This window comes from Saccharomyces mikatae (genome assembly GCF_947241705.1).
Source record: "Saccharomyces mikatae IFO 1815 strain IFO1815 genome assembly, chromosome: 13".
NCBI lineage: Eukaryota > Fungi > Ascomycota > Saccharomycetes > Saccharomycetales > Saccharomycetaceae > Saccharomyces > Saccharomyces mikatae.
Window position 1 is genome coordinate 755,905 of NC_079268.1, and position 24,366 is coordinate 780,270.

Sequence of the window (24,366 nt, forward strand, 5' to 3'; positions counted from 1 at the left end):
ACTCTTATTCAAGTATTTCAGGGTTTCATATGAGACGTACTCAGAAATGTAGGTGGATATTTGCTAAAATTCTGTTTCTCAAAAGATACGTGTCTTTTATATCAATATGGTACACTTGCGTCTTACCTTTCTTTCACTAACAAATTGGCTATTTCTCATTTGGAAATGCCGCGATAAAATTGTAGCCTTAACAAAACTATCTCCACTGTGATAGCAAAAGCTTTTTCTGTCGTGAGGAAATTATTTCATGATGATGTTAAACCTTGTTCTGCGATGTTGGCGGCATTACTCTCCCATTTTTGGGTCATGTTTATAAGGTATTTACTCACTTTTTCCGCACTGTTTTTCCTTTAAAGACTTGAGGAACTATTTTCTCTGTTTAAAAATGTCTAAATTCTTTAATCTCAATGTTTAAAATGAAATTTAGCGATACCTTGCCACGGTGTGACTTGGTGCACAATGGGATAAGCAAGTACGTGGTGGGGAGTAACACTAGGCGCACCATATCGATAGTGGAAGTTGTTTGAGTGGACTTAGTGACCTGCAACAGAACCTAGAAGGGAATATCTACTGGACAGCAGGAACTTCTTGCCTCTAGTGCCGCACTGAAGTGAGCAACTACGTTTTTCTTCCACGCGGGCTCGAAAGCGAAATATTCTGAAAGAGCAAAAAATAATGATGAAAATATTGTGGATGTATGGGTTCTAGAATGTCCGGGTTTAAGGTCTCAGAAAAAGAAGAATAGAAACGTTTTTATGTACATTATTTACAACTAAGTCTAGATTTACAACCAGGGAACACTGTGGGATATATTCACAAAGCGCCTGCATGCAAAATAATATCTTCTTCTCATATGTTTAAAATTAAGTAAAGAAAGTAGTATATAGTTTCTGAATTAAATGCTTCAAGTGCCTCCCATTTTTATGTATCTTTATTGAAGGCAATTAGAAGTATTACAATTTACAGCATCGTCGACAATACAGTTGGACGATGCTGTAGTAGCACCGTAGGCAGTAGGGGAGCGCTTCTTTTTATCGTTGCCAGCGCTTCCGTTGTTCTCGAAAGCTTCCTGAGATGAAGATGGCGAACCACCAGCTATGATAGAAAATCTTCTGCGAATGTCCTCATTGACATCCCCAGAGACGAATTCTGGTTGAACGGTAGCAGAATGAATACCGTGTTGATGAAAAATTTTTCTTATTAATTTAGCGGAACTAATGAATTTGTCGGGCGTGGAGTCTATTTGAACATGAATAGATGCAATGTATATAGATTCAGTCAAATTCCAAACATGGAAATCATGAACTGCAATCACACCAGGTACTGCCAAAATCTCTCTTTGGATTTGATCAGCGGAAATTGTGGATGGGGTAGCTTGAAGTAGGATTTTTGAGGCTCTACGAGATAAGGGTAAGGCAGAAGAAAAAATAATAACGGTTATAATCAAAGATACAATTGGATCCGAGTAAAATCTCCAAGAGTATTCAGTCTTCCAAATGAACAAAGCCGCTACAATGACACCAATGTTACCCAAAGCATCACCTAAGACATGTAAGAAGACACCATGCATATTCAAAGAACGGTGACGGGGTTTCTTTGATCCATGGTCGTGGTCATGATCGTCATGGTCTAGTAGAGGTTGACCTTCATTTGATAGTCTGTTTACTATTGATTGTGGTAACACTTCACCAATATGTTCTGAAGATCCAGGACTTGAAATAGCATCTTCATCAATATTTAAATTATCATTTGGAACAGATGAATGAGAGTGGGAATGTGTGGCACTAGATTCTATGTCAAAATCGTCATTTCCGCCTTCCATAGAACCATGAGAATGTGAATGTAAACTGCCACTACCACTATCGTGAAACAAAAATAAGCCTACAAAATTAGAAATTAGACCAGCTACACCAACATACAAAACCAATCTTGGGTTTTGAATTTCTTGAGGTTCAATCAGTCTTTGTAAAGCTTCAATCATGATGGAAAAACACAAGGCAATTAAGAAAACAGCATTAATTAAGGCACCCAGGATTTCAGCTCTCTTCCATCCATAAGTGTATTTGGCATCTGGACCCCTATTTTTGGCCACATCCACTGCCCAAAGTGCGACTAAAAGAGATATGATATCATTTAACATATGGAATGAATCAGCAATCAAGGCCAAAGAATGTGACATATAACCTATGGTGATTTCCAATAGGAAGAACCCCGTATCTAAGGTCAAAAGAGAAATAATTCTCAATTCTTTACCGATGATCATGACTCTATTGCTCTCTGGTACGCTTGATTACTGCTACCAATAGGAAAAAATTCTGCGCCAAGACTTTGAATGTTATTACGCTTTTATGGAATCCTTGAATACCGGGATTTTAACAACGAGAAGTTTCAAGCGATGCAGCCACCCAGCTCTTTCTTCACCTTCAAGGCTATCTGAAGAAGGAAAGAGAGGGGTGTAAACTTTCTAAAACAAGAACGGCATTTTACTGGAAAGAAAAAATGCCGTTAGTGGGCGGTGTATGGGCCTGTGCCAAGAAAATCACAATAGAGTTTTTGACTTCTTCAAGTTGAGTAGAAAAGAAAATAAAGTACCATTCATTATGTAGCATTTATTTTACCGTTGAAATGATGTATTCTTCTGTATAATCAATGGGGCAAGAGCAATACATTGCACTGCGCCTGAAAGAGAGAGAAGTGGAGATTTGTTGCGCTTGGAAAGTAGGCTCAGCAGTGAAGCGAGTTATTGAAGCGGGGTCTGGCTAAACCTAGCCAGATGTTCGTTTCCTTAGTAAAAAGGGTGTAGTACTGCGGAGACATCAAGAGTCCAGAACCTAACGCAAAAGCTTATTTGTCGGGACCTGCACCGATCTGTAACTATATGACCAAGACATGTTTCTTTTTATGTGACAAAAGATCCTGCCTCAATTTCTTCTGCAGGATGTAAATCTACCAGTCTCATGGCAGTTCCACTTTCTTACTTCTCAAATGGATACGCTCAATAACGGGTCCACAACTTGAAATCTTCAAGATTTTCTTTCTTTTTTTTTATTTCTTCTTTTCTTTTTCTTTTTCTTTTTCTACTTCTGCTTCTGCTTCTACTTCTACTTCTGCTTCTACTTTCAGCTCAACTTTTTCTTTCTTCGTGGCTTAATCGATCGTCATAGACAATGTAGCGGTGGAAGAAAGAGCGGTCATTAAGTTTCTTTTTAGCTAGTTTTTTATCTCTTCCTCACATATAAAAATGGAAGCACTTTTGTAGGCTTTTTTCTCCTCTGTCTAACGAAATAACTTAATCTTATTTATACAAATAGTACTGTAACAACACGTATTACTGAGCTTTCCAACAAGATTAATCAGAATGTTACTTTCCAAATTACTGACACCATCTTCGGTATTGTCAATTTTGAGCGTTGCTGCGTTCACAGCGACCGCCGCGCCATCGCCCGGTATTCAAGTGACGGAAAATACAAATCAAGATCATCACGAGCACGCCAAGCGTGGAGGAACATGTAGTTTTCCCAACTACGATGGAATGGTAGCAGTACAAAAGGATGGATCTAACGCCGGATGGGCAATGAGTCCTGACCAAGAATGTTCCTACGGTTCATGGTGCCCCTACGCGTGCAAGCCAGGACAGCTAATGGGACAATGGGACCCCTCGGCCACCACATACTCGTACCCCAAGTGTCAAAACGGTGGGTTATACTGTGATTCCAATGGTAACCTGCAAAAGCCAAATAGCGATAAAGACTACTGTTATGATGGGAAAGGGACTGTTGTAGCGAAAAACAACGCTAAAAGCGGTGACGTTGCGTTCTGTCAGACTGTGCTGCCGGGTAATGAAGCCATGTTGATCCCAACCTTAGTTGGCTCCGGATCGAAACAAGTTCTAGCCGTACCTGGTACAGACTACTGGGCCTCCACGGCATCGCATTACTACGTCAATGCTCCAGGTGTCAGCGTGAAGGACGCATGTCAGTGGGGTAGTAGTGCCAATCCACAGGGCAATTGGGCCCCATTTGTAGCGGGCTCCAACATGGATGACAACCAAAACACGTTCGTGAAAATCGGTTGGAATCCGGTTTACCTGGAATCTTCCTGTCCGTTTAAAGACGTAAAACCCTCCTTCGGCATTAGAATTACTTGTGAAGACGAGTCGCAGTGTGAAGGCTTACCATGCTCCATAGATCCAAGTTCCAATGCAGTTAACGAGGTGACGAGCTCTGGCGGCGGTTCCTCTGGGGCCGGTGGTGGAAACTTCTGTGTGGTCACTGCCAGAAACGGCGCTAAGGCCAGCATCGAAGTGTTCGATGTCGGTTCATCTTCTAAAAACAAGAGAGAGGTGAACCCACTAGATGGTCTTACTACAACAATCACTGAGACCAAATATGAGACTATTACAGTTACTGCTAAAGCATAGCTTCGATTTTTCTTCATCCTTTTTTTTACTTTTTTTTACATACACCTGCAATCGAACCTAGTTTGGCACCACAAGAAAAAAACATAAATTTTTCTCTTTGTATATACATGAATATCCTCAAATCATTGCCTTTCTGTCTAATTTTATATACGAATATATATGTTGATGCGACCTTATAAATCACTGCTTTTGTTCCCTCTGTTTGGCTTCTTGCTCAATTTTCTTGATGGCCTCCTCCCTCTTGAAGTCGATGACCCTCTTTTCCTTGAAGTATTTGATCCAGCTATGAGCACAATTTTCCTCAAACTTTTCATTCTCCACCTTGCACTGCGCATTTACACTCTTGCTATTCTTGGGATCCATTGCATCCAAGATGTTTGCTTTGTCCAAACACTGAAAAAAGCCATCCCTGGACTCCCAACACAACTTCCTCTGCGAACGGGTATTAGGGGGTTGAGGTTCCTTCTTACCACCATCAAATGAAAACAAGCCCATCGCTAGTATTAATATTCCTTTGTAAATCTTCTTGTATATATCTTTGTGCGGAGCACTACTATGCCCGTCTATGTATGTATGTATGTATGTATGTATGTATGTACGTTTGTGTGTATCCTCTCCCACTGTGCAAAACACCACCACCACCTACTACCGCACCACTATTTCACATGTCTGTTTCTTTGCCCTCAGTTCTGCTGCACTGCACTCACCGACAACGCACTTTCTTCCGCGCGGGCGAGCCAGCTTTTGTTGGATTTGGTCAGGCGCTGCCGATATATTATCACCAAGAAACCGACAGGGATCTGAAACACAATAGTTTACACAACAATACACAATTCGCAACAATACGCAACAATACACAAAAAGTACAAGTCACACAGGATAACAATACAATACAAACCAAAACACAATTAGGGCCGATGTCTTGTTCCGCGGATTCGATGCCGAGTTAATTGTTGTACCCGCTGCCCTCAACCCTGCAAGTGTGTTGGGCGGTTGTTGATTGCTTGTGGTGGGCGCTTAAAACTAAAGACCCGTTTGTTGTTCGGCTTTTTGGCTGCGCGTGTGTGTCATTTCCCAACAAAAACCATCACAGCAATAGCAGAAAGAAAAAAAAAAAGAGCAAACCAACCGCCCAGCTCAACGATCATTGCCAAGTAGCGGCAAACTTATATAAGTTCCAAGGATGTGCCCATCAATTAAAGACCCTCGATTGTCGGTGATCTGTTTTTCCATTCTGGAGTTTTTTTAAGTTCATTCGACTTGTTTTCCCCATTCTTAGCCCTATTCTTTCTCTTCAACATTCTTTTCACAGCATTAACAACATTCGCGCCGCCGCTTTACCCCAACAAAAACAGCCCATCTTTCTTCTATCTCTTTCAGATAAGGCTCAACAGATAGACAATAAAGTGATCATTCTTTTCTTTTTGTTTGCAACCCCATTCTGAGTCGACATAAAAGCGAGAATACAAAAGAAGTAGCGCTAGTAACACAGGAACATATTTCCTCTCTACTCTATTCCACTAGTATCTTGAAAAACTAAAAAGCACGCATTAATGACCGAACAATACTCCGTTGCAGTTGGCGAAGCGGCCAACGAGCACGAAACCGCTCCAAGAAGAAATATCAGGGTGAGAGATCAACCTTTAACTAGACCCATAAACTCATCTGCATCGACGCTGTACGAATTTGCCCTGGAATGTTTTACCAGAGGTGGCAAAAGAGATGGTATGGCGTGGAGAGATATTATCGATATACATGAGACAAAGAAAACTATAGTCAAGAGAGTAGACGGAAAGGATAAGCCTATCGAAAAGACATGGTTGTACTACGAACTGAGCCCTTACAAAACCATGACCTATGAGGAAATGATCTGCGTGATGCACAACATTGGCCGTGGGCTGATAAAGGCTGGTGTCAAGCCCAGTGGTGAGAACAAGTTGCACATTTTTGCCTCTACTTCCCATAAATGGATGAAAACTTTTCTTGGTTGCATGTCTCAAGGTATTCCCGTGGTCACTGCATACGACACTTTGGGTGAAAGTGGTTTGATTCACTCCATGGTGGAAACGGAGTCCGTCGCGATTTTCACCGATAACCAGCTGTTGTCCAAATTGATAGTGCCCTTGAAAACCGCCAAGGACATTAAATTTGTCGTTCACAGCGAACCCATCGATCCTAGTGACAAAAGACAAAATGGTAAGCTTTATCAAGCTGCCAAGGATGCTGTTGACAAGATAAAAGAAGTGAGACCAGACATACAAATTTACAGTTTTGATGAAATCATTGAGATAGGTGAAAAGGCCAAAGATGAAGTTGAATTGCATTTCCCCAAGCCGGAAGATCTGGCCTGTATCATGTACACTTCAGGCTCCACTGGTACACCAAAGGGTGTGGTATTGACACATCATAACATTGTTGCTGGTATCGGTGGTGTGGGACACAACGTCATCGGATGGATTGGCGAAACAGACCGTATCATTGCATTCTTGCCATTGGCTCACATTTTTGAGTTAACCTTTGAATTCGAAGCCTTCTACTGGAATGGTATTCTGGGTTACGCCACCGTCAAGACTTTAACACCAACTTCCACATATAACTGCCAGGGTGATCTGATGGAGTTCAAACCCACCGTAATGGTCGGTGTCGCAGCAGTTTGGGAAACAGTGAGAAAGGGTATCTTGGCTAAGATCAATGAATTGCCCGGCTTGTCCCAAAAGATATTTTGGACTGTCTATGCTTTGAAAGAAAGAAATCTGCCATGCAGCCACTTTTTGAGTGGATTGATCTTCAAGAGAATCAGAGAAGCCACTGGTGGACAGTTGAGATTTATTTTAAACGGTGGATCCGCAATCAGCATAGATGCTCAGAAATTCCTCTCCAATGTCCTGTGTCCTATGCTCATTGGATACGGGCTAACCGAAGGTGTAGCCAATGCTTGCGTTTTAGAACCTGACCACTTCGATTATGGTATTGCCGGTGATCTTGTCGGATCCATTACTGCTAAGTTAGTAGATGTCGAAGATTTAGGTTATTTTGCAAAAAATAATCAAGGTGAATTGCTCCTTAAGGGTGCACCCATCTGTTCCGAATACTATAAGAACCCTGAAGAAACTGCCGCGGCCTTTACCGATGATGGCTGGTTCCGTACCGGTGATATTGCTGAATGGACCCCTAAGGGACAAGTGAAAATCATTGATAGAAAGAAGAATTTAGTCAAGACCTTAAATGGTGAATACATTGCATTGGAAAAACTAGAATCCATTTACAGATCAAATTCTTATGTCCAAAACATTTGCGTTTATGCTGATGAAAATAAGGTTAAACCAGTCGGTATTGTGGTCCCTAACCTGGGGCCTTTATCTAAATTGGCTGTCCAATTAGGTGTAATGGTGCCTGGTGAAGATATTGAAAGCTATATCCACGAAAAGAAACTTCAAGACGCAGTTTGTAAAGATATGCTTGAAACTGCCAAATCTCAAGGCCTCAACGGTATTGAATTGTTATGCGGTATTGTTTTCTTTGAAGAAGAATGGACTCCTGAAAACGGGCTTGTCACATCAGCCCAGAAATTAAAGAGAAGAGATATCTTGGCCATTGTCAAACCGGACGTGGAAAGAGTTTACAAAGAAAACACTTAAGAAAAGCCATGCTCCCCACTTTTCCGTCCCTCACATTCATAACAACCTTTTCATTTTTTTAAGAGCATCGATTTGCAAATGCTTGAACAACCTGCACAACACGTGGTTCCCCCCTTCCATAGATACAGTTAATTAATAATTAATAAATTACATTACATACAAACATGTTTCAGTTTCATTTCAGCAAGACAAAATTGATAATACAAAACTACAATCTACGCTATAAATTTCTCCCGGGTATGAAACTACATTCTACTATTAACTTTAATAGATGAGCGATTAAACGGGATATTTGAATTTATGACTTCTGTAAACCATCAAATCTCCCCAACTTCTAGTAATAAAAATATGCATAAAACAAAACCATACTTGATCAAAGTCTTGTTCCATTTTCATTTCTCATTCATTTCTTCCTTAATATTTCCGTCTCCTCTCCATTTAAGTACTCGAAGCAACTTCATCACTGCAAGCAATAACGCACTGCACCATAGTACACCAAGTTTGGAAGAATGAAGCCCCACCCACGCCAATCCTTACAACACAAAAAGACTCCCAGCATAATTAGAAAACAATGAATAAAACCAATGTGCAAAGGATATATCCAGAAAAGACAAGGACAATAAAAGAGAAAAAATATCACGGAGAGTAAAACAATAGAATAAAAACAAATTGAAATTTTTCTTATAGTAAACCTTCACGTAGAGTTTCGGTTGACACACTATATGGAAGTGAAACGTGTGAAATCAACAGAATCAACCACAGAATACCATAAACTTGAACATAGACACGACTGAAAAACTCAATCATGCTATACAGTCAAGCAGAAAACCCACTTATTCCTATTTTATTTCCTACGCCTCCATGAAGTATTCATTCCATTTTTCCATCCTCGTTGCCCGAATATATCCCTCCATCGGCGCTCATTCATGACCTTCGTCACTATACTAGAACATCTTTATTTGGTCATTAGAAAAGAACATGTTCATGGTGAGGTATATTGATCCAAAGTTAAAATGAACAAAGTGCATCGCATAACCGAAATGCAATATATACAAGTTTCTTTGAATAGATGAAGATTTGAAGGGAAAAAAGAAAGACACTTTGAGAAACAGAACAAAAAATGATCTTTATTGATTATGTCTAAGAAATTTCTTCCTAAAAATCGGGGATACCCAATAGAATTCCATCAATGATTATCCTTCTTTTAACAACTAAACATCCTAAGACAAAGTTCGAAATGAAAATTATGTTCGTTTTAACGTCGACTTTTATCTTGAAATCTTGAAAAAAAAAATAGTTCCACGAGATCCGGGTGACAAGATCGATCAACAGGGTATAGGGTTGAATTATTTAATATAGGATACGGTCTTGCTCACAAAATTATGTTACGTCTATATAAAGTGTATATACATTAGTTTATCTTCTGAATGGAATTTCACTACGACATAATGGGCATGTGTTGTTGCCCGATGACCTGAACCATTTGTAAAGACATGCTCCATGGAACCTATTCTTACAAGTAGGACATGTCTTCGAAGGCAGTTTTCTATCCACGGCATGTAGTATGGAATAGCATATAGCACATTCTTCGAATCCGGAAAATTGCAAGTGAACATTTTTAGTAAATAGCTCCAACGAATCCAGAACAGATCCATTCATACCAGTGATCACATGTTGTGTGGACATGATCCATTGTTTCCATTTTTGCTCACTTATACCAACTCTAGAGACACCAGAGACCTGAATATTTGTTAGAGGGTAGTTTTTTGGTAGCTTAAAAGAGATTTCTAACTTTTGTTCATCAATCAAATAACTTGCTTTCACTTCATTAGTGATACTGTTTGATTTAATAGTCAATGCATCATCATTCGACGTCAGGCGGTCCATTTTTTTATTGATATCGTCGAATTCGTTTTTGATCAGTATTGGTGAGATGAATTGTGAGACAAATTTTTCAATATCATTTTGTAAAGATCTATCCTTTATATTCAACCACCAAATGCTCGTCAAAGAACCAACATTATTGAAAAGTTGATAAAGTGTATGAGCCAACAGTTTTTTACATTCTTCAAATATATCTTCTTTGTAAGGAGAGAAATAATTTCCAATAATGTCATATCCTGATATCTCATTATAATCAACCTGTTTCCAAAAGTCAGTATCTCGTAAATCTATTTGATCTGTAATGAAATCAAACACTTTATTGATCAAATCAGCTTCCTTTAACTGCTCTATAAATAATTGTCTCATATTATAGGATGTATCTTTGAAATACATTAGTATCAAATGCCAATACCACAAGTATTTTATAAAAAACTTTTTATCCTCATATTCAAGATATTCTTTTGGCACTTCATGGATGACTTTTTGTAACAACTCTAGAGGAAGTTTGAATTTGGAGTTTACATCATTATCTGAAGCATTATTAGAAGTATTACCATCCTCATCTGATCCAATTTGTTTTTGAACCTTCAACTCATACTCAATTATAATATCTTGCTGTATTTTTACGACCAAAGGATCCAACAAAGTTATTAATAGTCTTAATTGATTGATGTTACCATCAGCACTCTGGTCGTGTAAAACAACGTCGAATATTCTTGTATATTGCGGCTTTAAGTACTTAAGTTCCATGGTGGAAATGACTTTGTACAATTTCTGGTAGAAAAGTGTTGACACTTGGTTGTTTCTTTCTTTTTTGAAGTGTAAAAAGACCAATTCAATCAAACTTTCCTGGATCTCATCGCTATATTCTGAAATTTCTTTACCATTTTTGGAAACGCTGAACAACAACGTATTATATAAGTCCAAGCAGGAAGAGCGCAGCTCCAATAAAAATAAAGTATCATCAAGTTGACACATTGATAGAGAATCTGCCAATAATCTCTCTGAGAGTTCAAAAGCTGTTACACCCAAATCTCTAACGCCCTCAAACTTCATCAACTTGGTAAAAAATTCAAGTAGTACCAACCTAACAGTGACAAAATCAGGCTCATAGGCAATATCACTATCCAACCATTTTAGCATTGAACGGAATACCATGTTCAACCGCTGCGGAGCTATAGGAACAAAACTGTTATCTGCATCTGGGATATCCAACAAATTATTCAAAAGGACTAACGATTTGAACTCCCGATTGACAAGTTCCACTTCCCCAATTCCAATCAACTGAGCTGCAAGCAATGTTCTTAACTTGGTCATGGCATCTTTAGAGTTTCCTCTGTTAAATACTGAAAGCAGAATAGCACATGATAGGTAATCCTTGTCGGTGGATTCCTGTTTCTTTACAGTGTTAGTTACGTGACTTTCAACCAATGGTAATAAACCATTTAATTTCGCAGACGAGACCGTGTCACTGCTGTTTAACAAAACCTTATATATCACCCTTGAATAGTAAAAGAAGAAAACATAATTACCTTTTGCAGTGTCAACGGTAAATAAACCATCTGTACTGTTAGTAGGATGAATGATGCTTTCAATAACTGCAGAAAAATCAAAATTGACCTCACCATATTTGAAAAGAGTGTATTTAAAATCATAATAAAAATCAATTGGTTCTTCTGAAAAGCAATCGTAATCAGTCACTAGCTCGGACACTACTGTTATAAATACAACAATACGGTTATTGACGTACTCTGGTAGGTCTTTGAGCAACGAATCTAAGAACAGAGCATACCTAATTAACTTTTGCGTGTTTTTGAAGTCAATAGATTTATCTTCTTTAACGAACAAGTGCGTATTAATACCTAAGACGCTCACCAAGGATGACCTATAATCAATCGACGGCATATACCTTTCGAAAATTTCGGCTGTGTCAATGGGAAAGAATATGAAAGAAGTACTATTGCAGTTATTAATTAACTCCACAGTGTGCTTGATATAGTTCTTTTTAGCTGCAGGAATAAAATGGTCCTGAGCATGATGCAAAATAACCCGAGCCAATTTATTAGCAATTGTAGAATTCTCTTTAGCCAACTGTAATAATGACCTGAATAGTTTTTCGTTGATTTCTTCTGGAATTTCATAAAGTGCATAAGAAAGAAAGTCAGTATTTAGCAACAGCATCGAAAAAATCTCTTTATCCAATTGAGGTAAATAAGTGCAAAAAAGTTCAAATTGATCATTGGCAATTGCACTTTGATAAAGTGTGGAAATAGTTTTTTGGTTCAAAAATTTACTCTTACCTTTGAATAATTTCCCGTTGTCGTCAAAGTTATAACTTTTCATGTAATCTTCAATGTAAAACTCTAATTCGAGAGAATCTGATTTCAGCAGTTGTTGGTAAACATTATTGTTCAACTTATCCATTGTGTTTAAAATCAATGCCTTCGGAATATCAAGAGAAAAAGCAACAGTAAAAAAGTCTTCCAACGACATAATTGCATTTTTGTTCATTTCAAAAAAGATAGAATTTGAGTAAAGTGTAACGATAGCAGCAAAGTTTTCATACGTAGATTCTTGAACCAACGTTGTAGTTTCATATATAAATTTCTCTACTTTCTCATTTAGGAAAACCATCTTAGAATCAAAAAAATAATTGAGGCCTTCACATACACCGTTGTATTTCCTGAAGACATTTGTAGGATCTTCTTCAATCAAGTGCACAAAAAAATCAAACAGAGAATTGATTGCAGATTCGTTATTAGGTGAAATTACTAATAGCGCGAAAAGATTCTTTTCGAAATTGACCTTTCTTTTTCTTGTCTCCTCATCTGATGTAAAGTAATCTTCAATTTTTTGCTCCCACTTATAGGCCGGAAAGACACCACAAAGAGTGTGATTCAATTCTGTGTGCTCAGTTAAAGATCTCCCGCTAGACAGAGTACTTAAAATCTCCAATTCTACTGTTTCTTTTACTTTTTTTTCTGATGAATCCTCAGTAAACTTCAAGAAATTCACCCAAAACTCATTGAGAACCATAGGGCCATTTCTGCCAGAAATGCTCTTCTCATTCAATTTTTGAATTGATTTTTGCCAAATCGGAAGCCATTCAAGATCATAGTCAAGTAAACCGTGTCTTTTTGTTGATAAATACAATGCCAATACACCTTTGAAAAATCCTGGTGTTGGTGAATTACATGACACAGACAAAAACCCGAGTAGTTTTTCTTTGGAAGATTTATCGTATGTCCAAATTTTCCCATCTTTATAATTATCTAGGGTGGTCAAAAGATTTAGTATTGGTGGGAGAATAGAGCGTACTTTTAAAATATTCTTTGATGAGACATGTGTCAGCGATTTCAGTAATTTTTTAACCGCTATCTTTCTTATATCTTTGTGAGAGATCATGTAACCACTTGTATAAAGTACATCAATTAATTGAAGAACGGTTTCGTAAGTATTCGTACTTTGCCCATTTTTTAAATTCAGTAACTTCCAGATTGATTCATCAGAAAGAATTTCTTCAATACAGGAAGATTTACGTTCTGAGGTATCTTTATTATGAACAAAATATTTTATTAGCAGTACTACTGCACTTGCTATAACCCTATGGTATCTAAATTCAGATTCTTCTCTACTGAAATAACGTTCATCCGAAATGCTATCTTTATTTTCGTTTACAACAATTTCTTTTATTAAATCCAATAGTTGCTCTTGAAAGACAACCCATAAAGCATTGATCTTTGCCGGGTCTTTGTTAAAACATTCTGCTAATTCATTAAAACAAGGCTTAGCCACACTATAATCCAGTTCACACGTACCCAGAAGAATCAAGGGAATAAAATCCTTCAGAAATTTGGATATTTTCTTCTTGAGAGTTTTGACAAGCGTTATAGTAATTTGATGAGATTGTAGTCTGATAAACTTGTAATCACTGATTATTAGCTTAGGATATATCTGTGACCAACAGAGAAGAAAAATGTCATCGAAAAAACATCCATTTTGGTCAAAGTCTTTCATCAGATTGGAAAGATCTGTCAAAGCTTTTTCTTTTGTCGTTTCATCTCTTTTCAAAAGAGATTTGAAAATAAGTTTCAACTCGTTCGAGTACAGAGAGTTTAAAAGACTTGGATCAGGTGAACCATCAAAGTAATTTAAGGATATTCTAACACCATTATGACCTAGCCCTAAATCTGTGTTATACTGTTGAAATGTGTTAATTCCACCAAATGACATTAAGAACAAGTTGTTTCCTTCTTATTCACTATTTGAAAGGGTTTTGACCTATCAGGATACAATTTTTAGTATATTATACGCTAAGAGAGTTCAAGTCAAGTTGAAGTATTTGAATTTTTTCTATGACGTTTTTATTTTTTTTCGCTTCATCAGAATTTTTCATTTTCCCTGCTGTGGCAACAATTCTGAGTAAATTTGAATAGCGCAACTCCTAATCTTCAATAACAGGAGTTATAACCAAGCAAGCAGGTTTGAAGTAGAAAAAATCATGAAAGGATCACGGCCCTTGGATTTTAATATTCTAACTGGAACTTAAAAACAACAGTATATTTGCCAAAACAATTAAAAAATGGACGAGTCCGGAATCGAACCGGAGACCTCTCCCATGCTAAGGGAGCGCGCTACCGACTACGCCACACGCCCGTCTATTGTTGAGGACATCTATTCTCAGAATGCACTACATCATCTTAAACTCCAATGAAACACTTATGATACAACCTTATTACAAAGCGAATGAATTGAGCAATATTAGTGAGATTGTTGTAATATAAATCAACTATCATCTACTAACTAGTAGTCATATTACTAGTATATTATCATATACGGTGTTAGAAGATAGTGGAGTTTGATGTAATTGTTGGGATTCCATTTTTTATAAGGCAATAATATTGAGATAATAGTGGAGTTTGATGTACTTTTTGGGATTCCATTTTTTATAAGGCAATAATATTAAGTATGTAGATATACTAGAAGTTCTCCTCAGGGATTTAGGAATCCATAAAAGGGAATCTGCAATTCTACACAATTCTATAAACATTATTATCATCGTTTTATATGTTCTTATTCATTGATCCTATTACATTATCAATCCTTGCGTTTCAGCTTCCACTAGTTTAGATGACTATATCTCATCATTTGCGTCATCTTCTAACACCGTATATGATAATATACTAGTAATATGACTACTAGTTAGTAGATGATAGTTGATTTATATTACAACAAATATTAGGTATGTAGATATACTAGAAGTTCTCCTCGAGGATATAGGAATCCAATAAATGGAACCCGTAATTCTACATAATTTTGTATATGCTTTTATTGTCATTTTATATGTTGTCAGTCATTATCCTATTACATTACCAATCCTTGCATTTCAGCTTCCACTAACTTCGATGAAAGCTTCTCATAACTTATGTCATCTTCTAACACCGTATATGATAATGTACTAGTAGTATGACTACTAGTTGATAGACGATAGTTGATTTTCATTCCAACAAAATTTGTAATACGTTTTGACAACAAGTTACTACCCTTAAATCTTATGCTTGGTTTGTCAAGATACCCTGTTACTATTAGAGCCTTTGGTGCAACAAGGCGTGTTTTGGTGCGGCACTACTGACTCTTGTATAAATAAATACACTAACACATAATGTTCAACCGTAACATTTACAAAACAAGGGGTAATCTGTTTGTATAATTATAAAGAGTAAAAGCAATATATCCTTTGAATTCTATAAGACAGATATATAAAATGCACGCCTGTCTTGAAAGATGACAATCATAGATTATTAAAAATGGATTAATAATGTATTACTTTTATATCATTTTTTTCACCCTTAATAGCAAGGTTGTATTTTATAAGGAAAAGGGAGTTCCGGTGGGGCACGTACCAGAAAAAGGGGATTAAACAAAGTGATGCAACCATACACGCATATATAGGAGAACATAAAAGACAGTTTAATTGTGATTTGCTTTCACAACCCTTCCTTCTCATAATGCCTAAAGACCCTGAGAGATAATCTAGTACCATTTTCAATTCAAACTGAACACCACAAGTAATAATGCTACACAGACACAGTTCCAAGCAAAAGAACTTCGAGAGTATTGCAGGCAAAGTTGTCCACGACCTTGCAGGTTTGCAATTGCTTTCGAATAACGTTCGAAAGTCAGCCATCCAAAGCGATCATCATGGAACGACCAAACTGAGGGATAATGGGCCTCAGGGCATGGCAAGTAAATATTCCGTTCCCAAGAAAGGACTACCTGCTGATTTGTCCTACCAACTAATTCATAATGAATTAACGCTTGATGGTAATCCGCACTTGAACCTTGCTAGTTTTGTAAACACTTTTACGACTGATCAGGCAAGAAAATTGATTGACGAAAACTTGACTAAGAATTTAGCTGATAATGATGAATATCCGCAATTAATTGAGCTGACCCAACGTTGCATTTCTATGCTAGCTCAATTGTGGCACGCAAATCCTGAAGAAGAACCTATTGGTTGTGCTACTACAGGTTCCAGTGAGGCAATCATGCTGGGGGGGCTTGCCATGAAAAAAAGATGGGAACACAGGATGAAGGATGCTGGTAAAGACGTTTCCAAACCAAACATTATAATGTCTTCTGCGTGCCAAGTTGCATTGGAGAAGTTCACAAGATATTTTGAGGTGGAATGCAGATTGATTCCGGTTTCGCACAAGAGCCATCATATGCTTGATCCAGACTCATTATGGGACTATGTCGATGAGAACACTATCGGCTGTTTTGTAATTTTGGGAACCACCTACACAGGCCATTTGGAAAATGTAGAAAAAGTTGCTGATGTATTATCTCAAATTGAGGCCAAGCATCCTTACTGGAGCAATATTGATATTCCAATTCATGCAGATGGAGCTTCTGGCGGGTTTATTATTCCATTCGGTTTTGAAAAAGAACACATGAAAGCCTATGGTTTGGAACGTTGGGGGTTTAATCATCCACGTGTGGTTAGTATGAACACCAGTGGTCATAAATTTGGACTAACCACTCCCGGTTTAGGTTGGGTACTATGGAGAGATGAATCCTTATTGGCTGACGAATTGAAATTCAAACTAAAGTATCTTGGCGGCGTAGAGGAAACTTTCGGTTTGAATTTTTCAAGACCAGGATTCCAAGTGGTCCATCAATATTTCAACTTCGTTTCTCTTGGCCATTCGGGATACAGGACACAGTTCCAAAATTCTTTATTTGTCGCAAGAGCATTTTCTTTCGAACTGTTAAATTCGTCCAAATTGCCTGGATGTTTCGAAATAGTCAGCAGTATTCACGAAAGAATTGAGGATGATTCCACACCAGAATCTGTTAAAGACTACTGTGAGCATCCGCAAGCATACAAGCCAGGTGTGCCGCTGGTGGCTTTTAAGCTATCCAAGAAGTTTCATGAAGAATATCCAGAAGTGCCACAAGCAATTCTATCCTCCTTGTTGAGAGGCAGAGGCTGGATAATACCAAATTATCCATTGCCAAAGGCTACAGATGGGTCTGATGAAAAGGAAGTGTTGAGGGTGGTTTTCAGATCAGAGATGAAGTTAGATTTAGCACAGCTGCTAATTGTTGACATCGAGAACATCTTGACAAAATTGATTCATAGTTATGAAAAGGTCTGCCATCATATTGGACTTGCCTCTGAGCAAACTCCAGAGCGCAAGAGCTCCTTTATTTACGAGATGTTGTTGGCATTGGCGTCTCCACAAGAGGACATTCCAAGTCCGGAGGAAACCGAGAGAAAAAATAAGCTAAGGGAAAGAACAACAAGAAACTACAGAGGTACATGTTGAGCTGGCGACATCGCCCGAAATTTTTCTCTTATATGCGTGTATTGATTTCTTTTTTTATGCAGTAATGCTATTTGGATATGTTGCTTAGGAAGGCACGGGACGGGCTGTCTATTTTCCTTTATTATGGTGTTTTTACCCTTTTTTTAGGCCCTTTATTGTCGGCAAGAGAATTTAAGGGACGATGGCCAAAGGGACGAGGAGGAGTCCAACTTTGACGAAGATAAATGGGTTATGTATAAAGGTATATAAATATGTAATATGGAAACTGTGATAGTACTCACTTATAGCGCTTCGAAAAGTTCTTTTTTTTTTGTTTGTTTTTTCTATTTCTTCCTTTTTCTGCCTCTCGTGCGAACAATGACAGAAAAATGTCAGGTAAATCAATCAGCAATAGGAAAGATGAGTTCAAAAGACAGCCATCGTCATTCAGAGAAATCATCTCTGTAGATCACCCGGTATATAAGCCTGCCAAAGGGAGATATTGGTTGTACGTGGCACTATCATGTCCGTGGGCACAAAGAACCTTAATCACCAGAGCCCTAAAGGGACTGGCACCTGTGATTGGGTGCAGTGTAGTGCATTGGCATTTGGATGACAAAGGTTGGCGCTTTCTTCAAGCGCCAAACGGAGAAACAAACGAAAGGCACTGGTTTAACATTGCAGGCGGTATCATCTCAGCAACTGCAAGTAGCAGCACTCCAGTGGCCGGTGTAGACAATAACGCGCATCGTCTATTGATCGACGGAACGAATGAACCGCATTACGGGTACAAGAGACTGAGCGAACTGTATATAAGAGCAGAATCTAACTACAATGGGAGAGTTACGGTGCCTATCCTCTGGGACTTGAAAACGTGCACGATAGTAAATAACGAAAGCAGCGATATCATCAGAATAATGAACTCGTCTGCGTTTGACGAGTTTGTTAGCGAACAACATCACCAGATAGACCTGGTGCCTTTACATCTAGAGGCCCAAATCGCGAAGTTCAATTCTTGGGTGTACGATGGAATTAACAATGGTGTATACAAGGTCGGTTTTGCAAAGAGCGCAGAAGTTTACGAGAGTGAAGTGACCACCCTTTTTCAAAATCTTGACAGACTAGAAAATCATCTGGAAGAAAAATACACAAAATTAGAAGCGGAGTACGGCAAGAACAATAAGAACAAGATATTGGCTCGTTTCTTTGCTATTGGTGATACTCTGACTGAGGCAGATGTGAGGCTTTACCCGACAATAATAAGATTCGACCTGGTATACCACCAGCACTTTAAGTGCAACCTCGGCACAATCAGAGATGATTATCCCTATATCTACACGTGGCTACGAAGTATATACTGGTGCTACGGACCATTCCAGCACACAACAGACTTCAATCATATAAAACTCGGATATACGCGCTCGCAGCCTCGGATCAATTTGCTCGGGATCACCCCACTGGGGCCCAAGCCTGATATCCAACCTCTATAATTTTATTTTTGACTTGCGCGCACAAATTGCGTAGTACAATTCAAGTGGTTCGGAAAAACAATAAGAGTAAAACCAGTGCGAAACTGAAGAGGTGAGGATTGCTCTTCGTAGGGAGGATGGGGGGCTAAAAACTCATTAAGTTTCCTCTTTGCGATCCCGAATCCGGGACCCCTGCTCTCCCCGCACCATTTCTTCCTTCCACTTCTTGAACTATCTTTCTCCTTTGAGACAACCGCAGTATGACTAAATGATGCCTGGCATCTTCATGGCTGTGACTTGTGTTTGTTTTTAGAGTGGCAGTGGCCCCCGTGGCTCGGAAAAGGTTCCTTCTTGACTATTCTAGAACGCGGGCAATATAACTGTGATAATAGGATAATAAGCGCAATTTTGCTAGCGCCGCCGTGGCGCCCTGTTCCCAATAGGGAGGCGCAGTTTATCGGCGGTTCTGTTCTCCTTCCTATTTGGGTAAGCCCCTTTCTGTTTTCGGCCAGCGGTTGCTGCAGGCTGCGCCGGAGAACAGAGTGAGTGATAAGGGATGTTATGTTCGCTGAGAGAATTAGCCAACAGAAGGAGCTGTTGCTGAAAGTTGTTTTTGACATATATAAAGGGAGAAACTGTTGCTTGCAATGTGATAACCAGTTTGGAAATATTTCATATCTCTTAGAAAGGAGTATCTCAGTACGAATATAATCACAAAAAGACCCTTATAATAAAAATGAAGTTATCTCAAGTTATCGTTTCCGCTGTCGCCTTCACTGGTTTAGTAAGTGCCGCCAACAGCTCCAACAGCTCTAGCAGTAAGAATGCTGCGCAACCTATTGCCGGTTTGAACAACGGTAAGGTTGCTGGTGCCGCTGGTGTTGCTCTAGCCGGTGCTTTGGCCTTTTTGATTTAAATTTAGACTTTATTCGGAATTTATGGAAAGGATGAAACAATTTAAAATTGTCTAAGTCGATTTCCAATTTTTTTTTTGCTGGAGTGTATATTACTCGTCATAGAAATTGGTCAAATTTCTCCGATGATTTCTTTCGGTGTGCAATATAGTATCTTTTTACCTTGCTGGGTCAAAGATGGAAAATCCAAAAAAAGTACTTTTCTCAAGTATATATATATAATATTATGTCAAGTAATTTAATTGAAAATTTTTTTCTTCTGAAGAACTCATATGAAAGGATAACACTCAAAAGCAAGCGGTTATTGAATATATAAAACATGTGAGGAAACAACATACACAGTGGGCGAAAAGCAAGGAAATATTTTTGAAAAAAAAAGAGCGGTTACTTCTGTATCAATAAGTGTTTAAAGCTGGGGTGACTGAATCTATTGCCCGATTTTGTATCGTCGTTTTTGGATCCCGGCTGCTCGTTTTTAAATTTTTTCCAGATGTCGTTGTAAAAAATGCCAAACACGGATGGTGAATCATTGTGCTCATCCATTCCGATACACAACCCTTTAAGCGACACATTAGTTTTTGAACTTGGGTATTGATGTTTGTAGTTCTTGACAAACCGCTGAATGAATTCTTGCTTCTGGGACATACTCAACTCGTGCCACTTCTTAAACGGGAAGCATGTGTCTTTATCGAAGCCGTGCGAAAAGGAAGAAATGGGCGTGTATACTGTGCTTAGAGGTTTGAACCCAATTCTTGTTCTGATGTAGCTTACGAAAACTTTACCAAACATTAACACTACACTAAAGCTTCTAGTTTGGTCGCCTTGGTAAGTACTCGCTGAACCTCGCGATGCTTCTTTTGGCTTGCTTTCAGAATGTTCTTTACCCCACTTTCCCCCTATTGTTTTGCTATTCCATGCTTCCTCGGGCAGCACATAGTAGCTTGACACAAAAAAAAGAGAAACTTAGGAAAGAAACAAAAATTGCGGGAACTAGAGAACATTATGCTATTTCACTTGGAATCAGAAATATCAAACTCAGTCAGGGGAATGGAATTCTCCTCGTCATCAATTATTGGGGTCAGATCTTTCGCGATTGTTTCGCTGTTGGCAGCTCTAATTCTTATCACCCACAATGTAGCGCTTATGATAATTATCATACCAATCCATGACCAGATACTTGGCCAATGTTTGTATAATGAAACATCCCAGAAAACTGCGTAAAGCAGTTGGGTATACGTCATTAAAGACCCTCTCCCAGCACGCTCCCTTTGGATGCCCAGAGTTAATAAGAGCTGGAAAATGAAGCCAGATACACCTAGATTGCCAAATAGTATCCATTGTTTCTTAGAATGTGGAATCTGAAACTTCATAGAGGGAATGGTGTTGATCCCAATAAATGATACTATCGCTGTGATCAAAGAAAAATAACTCACACTCATTATTGCATGGGCCCTCTTACCAATATAACGGATAATGATGTAGACGCAACTCATCCCTAAAACTCCCCATAGTCCAACCAAAGTAGCGATCAGTCTTGACTTTGGGTCTGATGACTCTATTATCTGAGATGAAGAATCCGTCGACTCGGGCGTCCCAAATATGAATGACGGTCTTACAATCAACACCACGCCCATTAATGAAATCAGTGAGCCTAGTGCCTCCACTTTGGTAAACCTCTCCCTTAGGATAATCCACGATAGAAATATTGTTAACGATGGCGCCAGAAAAGTTATTAGAACAGCATCACTGATCGTTAAGTACATCAACGAATAATACATGCCAAAGACACCGAAAAATCCAGTGCAGCCTCTCAATATCAACCATTTGCGTACTTCGGGCTTGCCAAATGGTACATCCGAAATGGTATTCTTATTAATATACATGTATATTAATGTGCCAACATACGTTATAACCATTCTAACTAATAAGATTTGCAGTGGCTTAATCTGTCTTTCATTGGCAATATCATCAGGATCGTTTTCTAAGACTTTAGTAGACACCACCATGGCCGAGTTAAAAAAATATGATACTGTCAAGAGAACAAGCCCAATGTTTGGCTTCAAATAATCTTTACTTATTCTATGCAAAGTTGTTTCTCCGCCATCGATGTCAAAATCCTCGTTTTCCTCGTATTCGTTGTTGTTAGTCTCTTTTGGTGAGGGTGATTTTGGTGTAGGTGGTTGTTGTAAATTTGTATCACTCATTTCTCTGGAAATCAACTGATGTTTACCGGTTTCTCCTTGCATAACGTTCGGTACTGACTGATCCATTTTCTTATCTCTATCCATTTTCTTTATTTTATTAACAGGTTTTTGCTTAGGAAAACTGGAGAGAAAAAATGAAATTTTATTAGGAAACAAGAAAAGTCTAAAAGTAAATAAGAGAATATCTTGTCGTCCATTTCCGCTTCTTGCCAAAAGATATCCACATATCAACCGCTTGCACCATTCTGTGATCTCTAGAAGGGCCCTACCCAGCCTCATCCCTTACCGTTAGCCGGTATCTTTTTACCATATTGAGTTGCATTTCCTAGTAAGGAAAATGCCTCATGACGGTAACTGAGACTTTACGTCAAACAATTGCAGATACAAGCCTATTGTTGATACGTTGGTACAGCTGGTGGCTTGCGCGAATCGTTGAAACGGATTAGCTGACTCCCAATCATTTACATTACACTTCACACGAATCGTTTCGTATGCAGTGGTATGTTTCATAGACTTTAGAGAACCTTATACATAAGAAGAAAATACATATAATATCAGGAAAACAGATGTAGTTCTGTTCCCTTCTTAGTCAGAGCCACAGCTATTTTCTTTTAAAAAACTGTGTAGCATCAAACTTCAAAGAAGCTGGTTTCGTCTACCTTTCTCATCTCTATTGTGTGCTACGGCGAGGCATTTCTTATGGTGCACGTAATTTATCAGACGGAATAATGTTGAAAAATTTAGAAGCACTAGTAAGATAAGCGAAGCCCCAGCAGTTCTTTTGATTTAGCTAGTCTTTAACTGTAAAGTGAACAACAATTTCTTACTACAGATAATAGAAAATATCCTGAAAATCATACAAACTATTTATCATGCCTTTAGAATCTATATGGGCTGATGCCCCTAATGAAGAATCAACAAAGAAGCAGAAACCAAGTTACAAACGGAATAACAATAATAAGCATAATACCACCAGGAAGAGTAGTGTATCCAGATCTAACAATAAGAAAAAGGACACCGATGGCAAGATGGACAATAATAAGAAAAGCTATGAACGTAAAGAAAAGAGCAAAATAAAAGAATTGTCTCCCAGACAAAAGAATTCGTCTCATACTCAGGGCAAAATATCTCCCGTAAGTGATTCAGTCAAGATAAATCCTTTTTCTCAAAAGACTACTGAGGTATCCCCTCCGCTAATTTCACCTAGTAAAGTGAAGCCTGCTAAAACACAACGCAGAGTGGATACCACTTCCAAAATGAATCTGTTAAAAAAGAAAATCGAAGAACAAAGAGAAATATTGCAAAAAACTCACCATAAAGAGCAACAGCAACAAGTTTTAATGGATTTCCTGAACGATGAGGGGAGCTCTAACTGGATCGACGACGACGAAGAGGAACTGATTCTTCAGCGTTTAAAATCCTCTTTGAGAATATAATCCTTTTCCTTGTATGCACGTTTTTAACCAACTTCTATCTAAAAAGACGTAAGTTTACCATTCTATACCTGTAAGGTATGTATGAGATATGTCTCATAGCAAGAAAATTTCTATATTCCTTAATAAATAACCAGTTCTCATTGCCAGGCTCACTGAAATGCTTTTTATTTCACAAGGGTCAAAATAAAGAAGTATGCGCTGAATCAATTAGTAGTTTCCTTATTCTTTAGAATATTATATATATATATAAATAAATGGTTTCTCATCTTATTAGAAAATAAGACGTCTGGATGATGTGTATTGACTATGCACACTTAATATCAAAGAACAATTATAAAGATGTGTTGAATGGATGAGGTTTACCTAACCTACGCCTTCTTAGCTTTGATACCTCTAATAGCATTCGGAATGTATAGTAGTGGTGTGACAACAGCGACTGCAAAAATTGCATAAAATGGATATAAGTATAATGCTGATCTTGGGTGTCTCCACCATAGGGGCTTAGTAGACGATTGGAAAACTTTCTGTAGTTGGATAACTTTATTGGCCATTACGTATTATTGTTTGATAATGGATATGCTCGCTTTTTC

At 38.3% G+C, this 24,366-nt stretch overlaps 12 protein-coding genes and 1 non-coding gene across 13 annotated transcripts; 6 read left to right on the forward strand and 7 right to left on the reverse strand.

The window, feature by feature from the left end:
• Positions 1 to 931: 931 nt before the first annotated feature.
• On the reverse strand, positions 932 to 2,263 carry ZRC1 (Zn(2+) transporter ZRC1; the record flags this gene model as incomplete). The annotated part of the gene is made up of 1 exon (XM_056224968.1): positions 932 to 2,263. The coding sequence occupies one exon, from the start codon at positions 2,261 to 2,263 to the stop codon at positions 932 to 934; it is 1,332 nt and encodes a 443-aa protein (XP_056078833.1).
• A 1,095-nt stretch (positions 2,264 to 3,358) lies between these two features.
• On the forward strand, positions 3,359 to 4,420 carry SMKI13G3650 (uncharacterized protein; the record flags this gene model as incomplete). The annotated part of the gene is made up of 1 exon (XM_056224969.1): positions 3,359 to 4,420. One exon carries the CDS (start codon positions 3,359 to 3,361, stop codon positions 4,418 to 4,420), a length of 1,062 nt encoding a protein of 353 aa, XP_056078834.1.
• Positions 4,421 to 4,600: 180 nt separating this feature from the next.
• COA6 (Coa6p) lies at positions 4,601 to 4,915 on the reverse strand (the record flags this gene model as incomplete). The annotated part of the gene is made up of 1 exon (XM_056224970.1): positions 4,601 to 4,915. One exon carries the CDS (start codon positions 4,913 to 4,915, stop codon positions 4,601 to 4,603), a length of 315 nt encoding a protein of 104 aa, XP_056078835.1.
• A 1,058-nt stretch (positions 4,916 to 5,973) lies between these two features.
• Positions 5,974 to 8,058, forward strand: FAA4 (long-chain fatty acid-CoA ligase FAA4; the record flags this gene model as incomplete). The annotated part of the gene is made up of 1 exon (XM_056224971.1): positions 5,974 to 8,058. One exon carries the CDS (start codon positions 5,974 to 5,976, stop codon positions 8,056 to 8,058), a length of 2,085 nt encoding a protein of 694 aa, XP_056078836.1.
• A 1,416-nt stretch (positions 8,059 to 9,474) lies between these two features.
• Positions 9,475 to 14,175, reverse strand: RKR1 (ubiquitin-protein ligase RKR1; the record flags this gene model as incomplete). Its single annotated transcript, XM_056224972.1, has 1 exon — positions 9,475 to 14,175. The coding sequence occupies one exon, from the start codon at positions 14,173 to 14,175 to the stop codon at positions 9,475 to 9,477; it is 4,701 nt and encodes a 1,566-aa protein (XP_056078837.1).
• A 350-nt stretch (positions 14,176 to 14,525) lies between these two features.
• On the reverse strand, positions 14,526 to 14,598 carry Smki_13.trna18A. Its single transcript has one exon. It is a non-coding gene; the product is annotated as a tRNA-Ala (tRNA).
• A 1,418-nt stretch (positions 14,599 to 16,016) lies between these two features.
• Positions 16,017 to 17,774, forward strand: GAD1 (glutamate decarboxylase GAD1; the record flags this gene model as incomplete). The annotated part of the gene is made up of 1 exon (XM_056224973.1): positions 16,017 to 17,774. The coding sequence occupies one exon, from the start codon at positions 16,017 to 16,019 to the stop codon at positions 17,772 to 17,774; it is 1,758 nt and encodes a 585-aa protein (XP_056078838.1).
• Positions 17,775 to 18,142: 368 nt separating this feature from the next.
• Positions 18,143 to 19,243, forward strand: GTO3 (omega-class glutathione transferase; the record flags this gene model as incomplete). The annotated part of the gene is made up of 1 exon (XM_056224974.1): positions 18,143 to 19,243. The coding sequence occupies one exon, from the start codon at positions 18,143 to 18,145 to the stop codon at positions 19,241 to 19,243; it is 1,101 nt and encodes a 366-aa protein (XP_056078839.1).
• Positions 19,244 to 19,958: 715 nt separating this feature from the next.
• HOR7 (Hor7p) lies at positions 19,959 to 20,138 on the forward strand (the record flags this gene model as incomplete). The annotated part of the gene is made up of 1 exon (XM_056224976.1): positions 19,959 to 20,138. One exon carries the CDS (start codon positions 19,959 to 19,961, stop codon positions 20,136 to 20,138), a length of 180 nt encoding a protein of 59 aa, XP_056078840.1.
• Positions 20,139 to 20,520: 382 nt separating this feature from the next.
• On the reverse strand, positions 20,521 to 20,925 carry MLO1 (Mlo1p; the record flags this gene model as incomplete). Its single annotated transcript, XM_056224977.1, has 1 exon — positions 20,521 to 20,925. The coding sequence occupies one exon, from the start codon at positions 20,923 to 20,925 to the stop codon at positions 20,521 to 20,523; it is 405 nt and encodes a 134-aa protein (XP_056078841.1).
• Positions 20,926 to 21,146: 221 nt separating this feature from the next.
• Positions 21,147 to 22,424, reverse strand: SMKI13G3730 (uncharacterized protein; the record flags this gene model as incomplete). Its single annotated transcript, XM_056224978.1, has 1 exon — positions 21,147 to 22,424. One exon carries the CDS (start codon positions 22,422 to 22,424, stop codon positions 21,147 to 21,149), a length of 1,278 nt encoding a protein of 425 aa, XP_056078842.1.
• A 788-nt stretch (positions 22,425 to 23,212) lies between these two features.
• On the forward strand, positions 23,213 to 23,776 carry GFD1 (Gfd1p; the record flags this gene model as incomplete). Its single annotated transcript, XM_056224979.1, has 1 exon — positions 23,213 to 23,776. One exon carries the CDS (start codon positions 23,213 to 23,215, stop codon positions 23,774 to 23,776), a length of 564 nt encoding a protein of 187 aa, XP_056078843.1.
• Positions 23,777 to 24,144: 368 nt separating this feature from the next.
• On the reverse strand, positions 24,145 to 24,327 carry COX7 (cytochrome c oxidase subunit VII; the record flags this gene model as incomplete). Its single annotated transcript, XM_056224980.1, has 1 exon — positions 24,145 to 24,327. The coding sequence occupies one exon, from the start codon at positions 24,325 to 24,327 to the stop codon at positions 24,145 to 24,147; it is 183 nt and encodes a 60-aa protein (XP_056078844.1).
• Between the last annotated feature and the right edge of the window lie 39 nt (positions 24,328 to 24,366).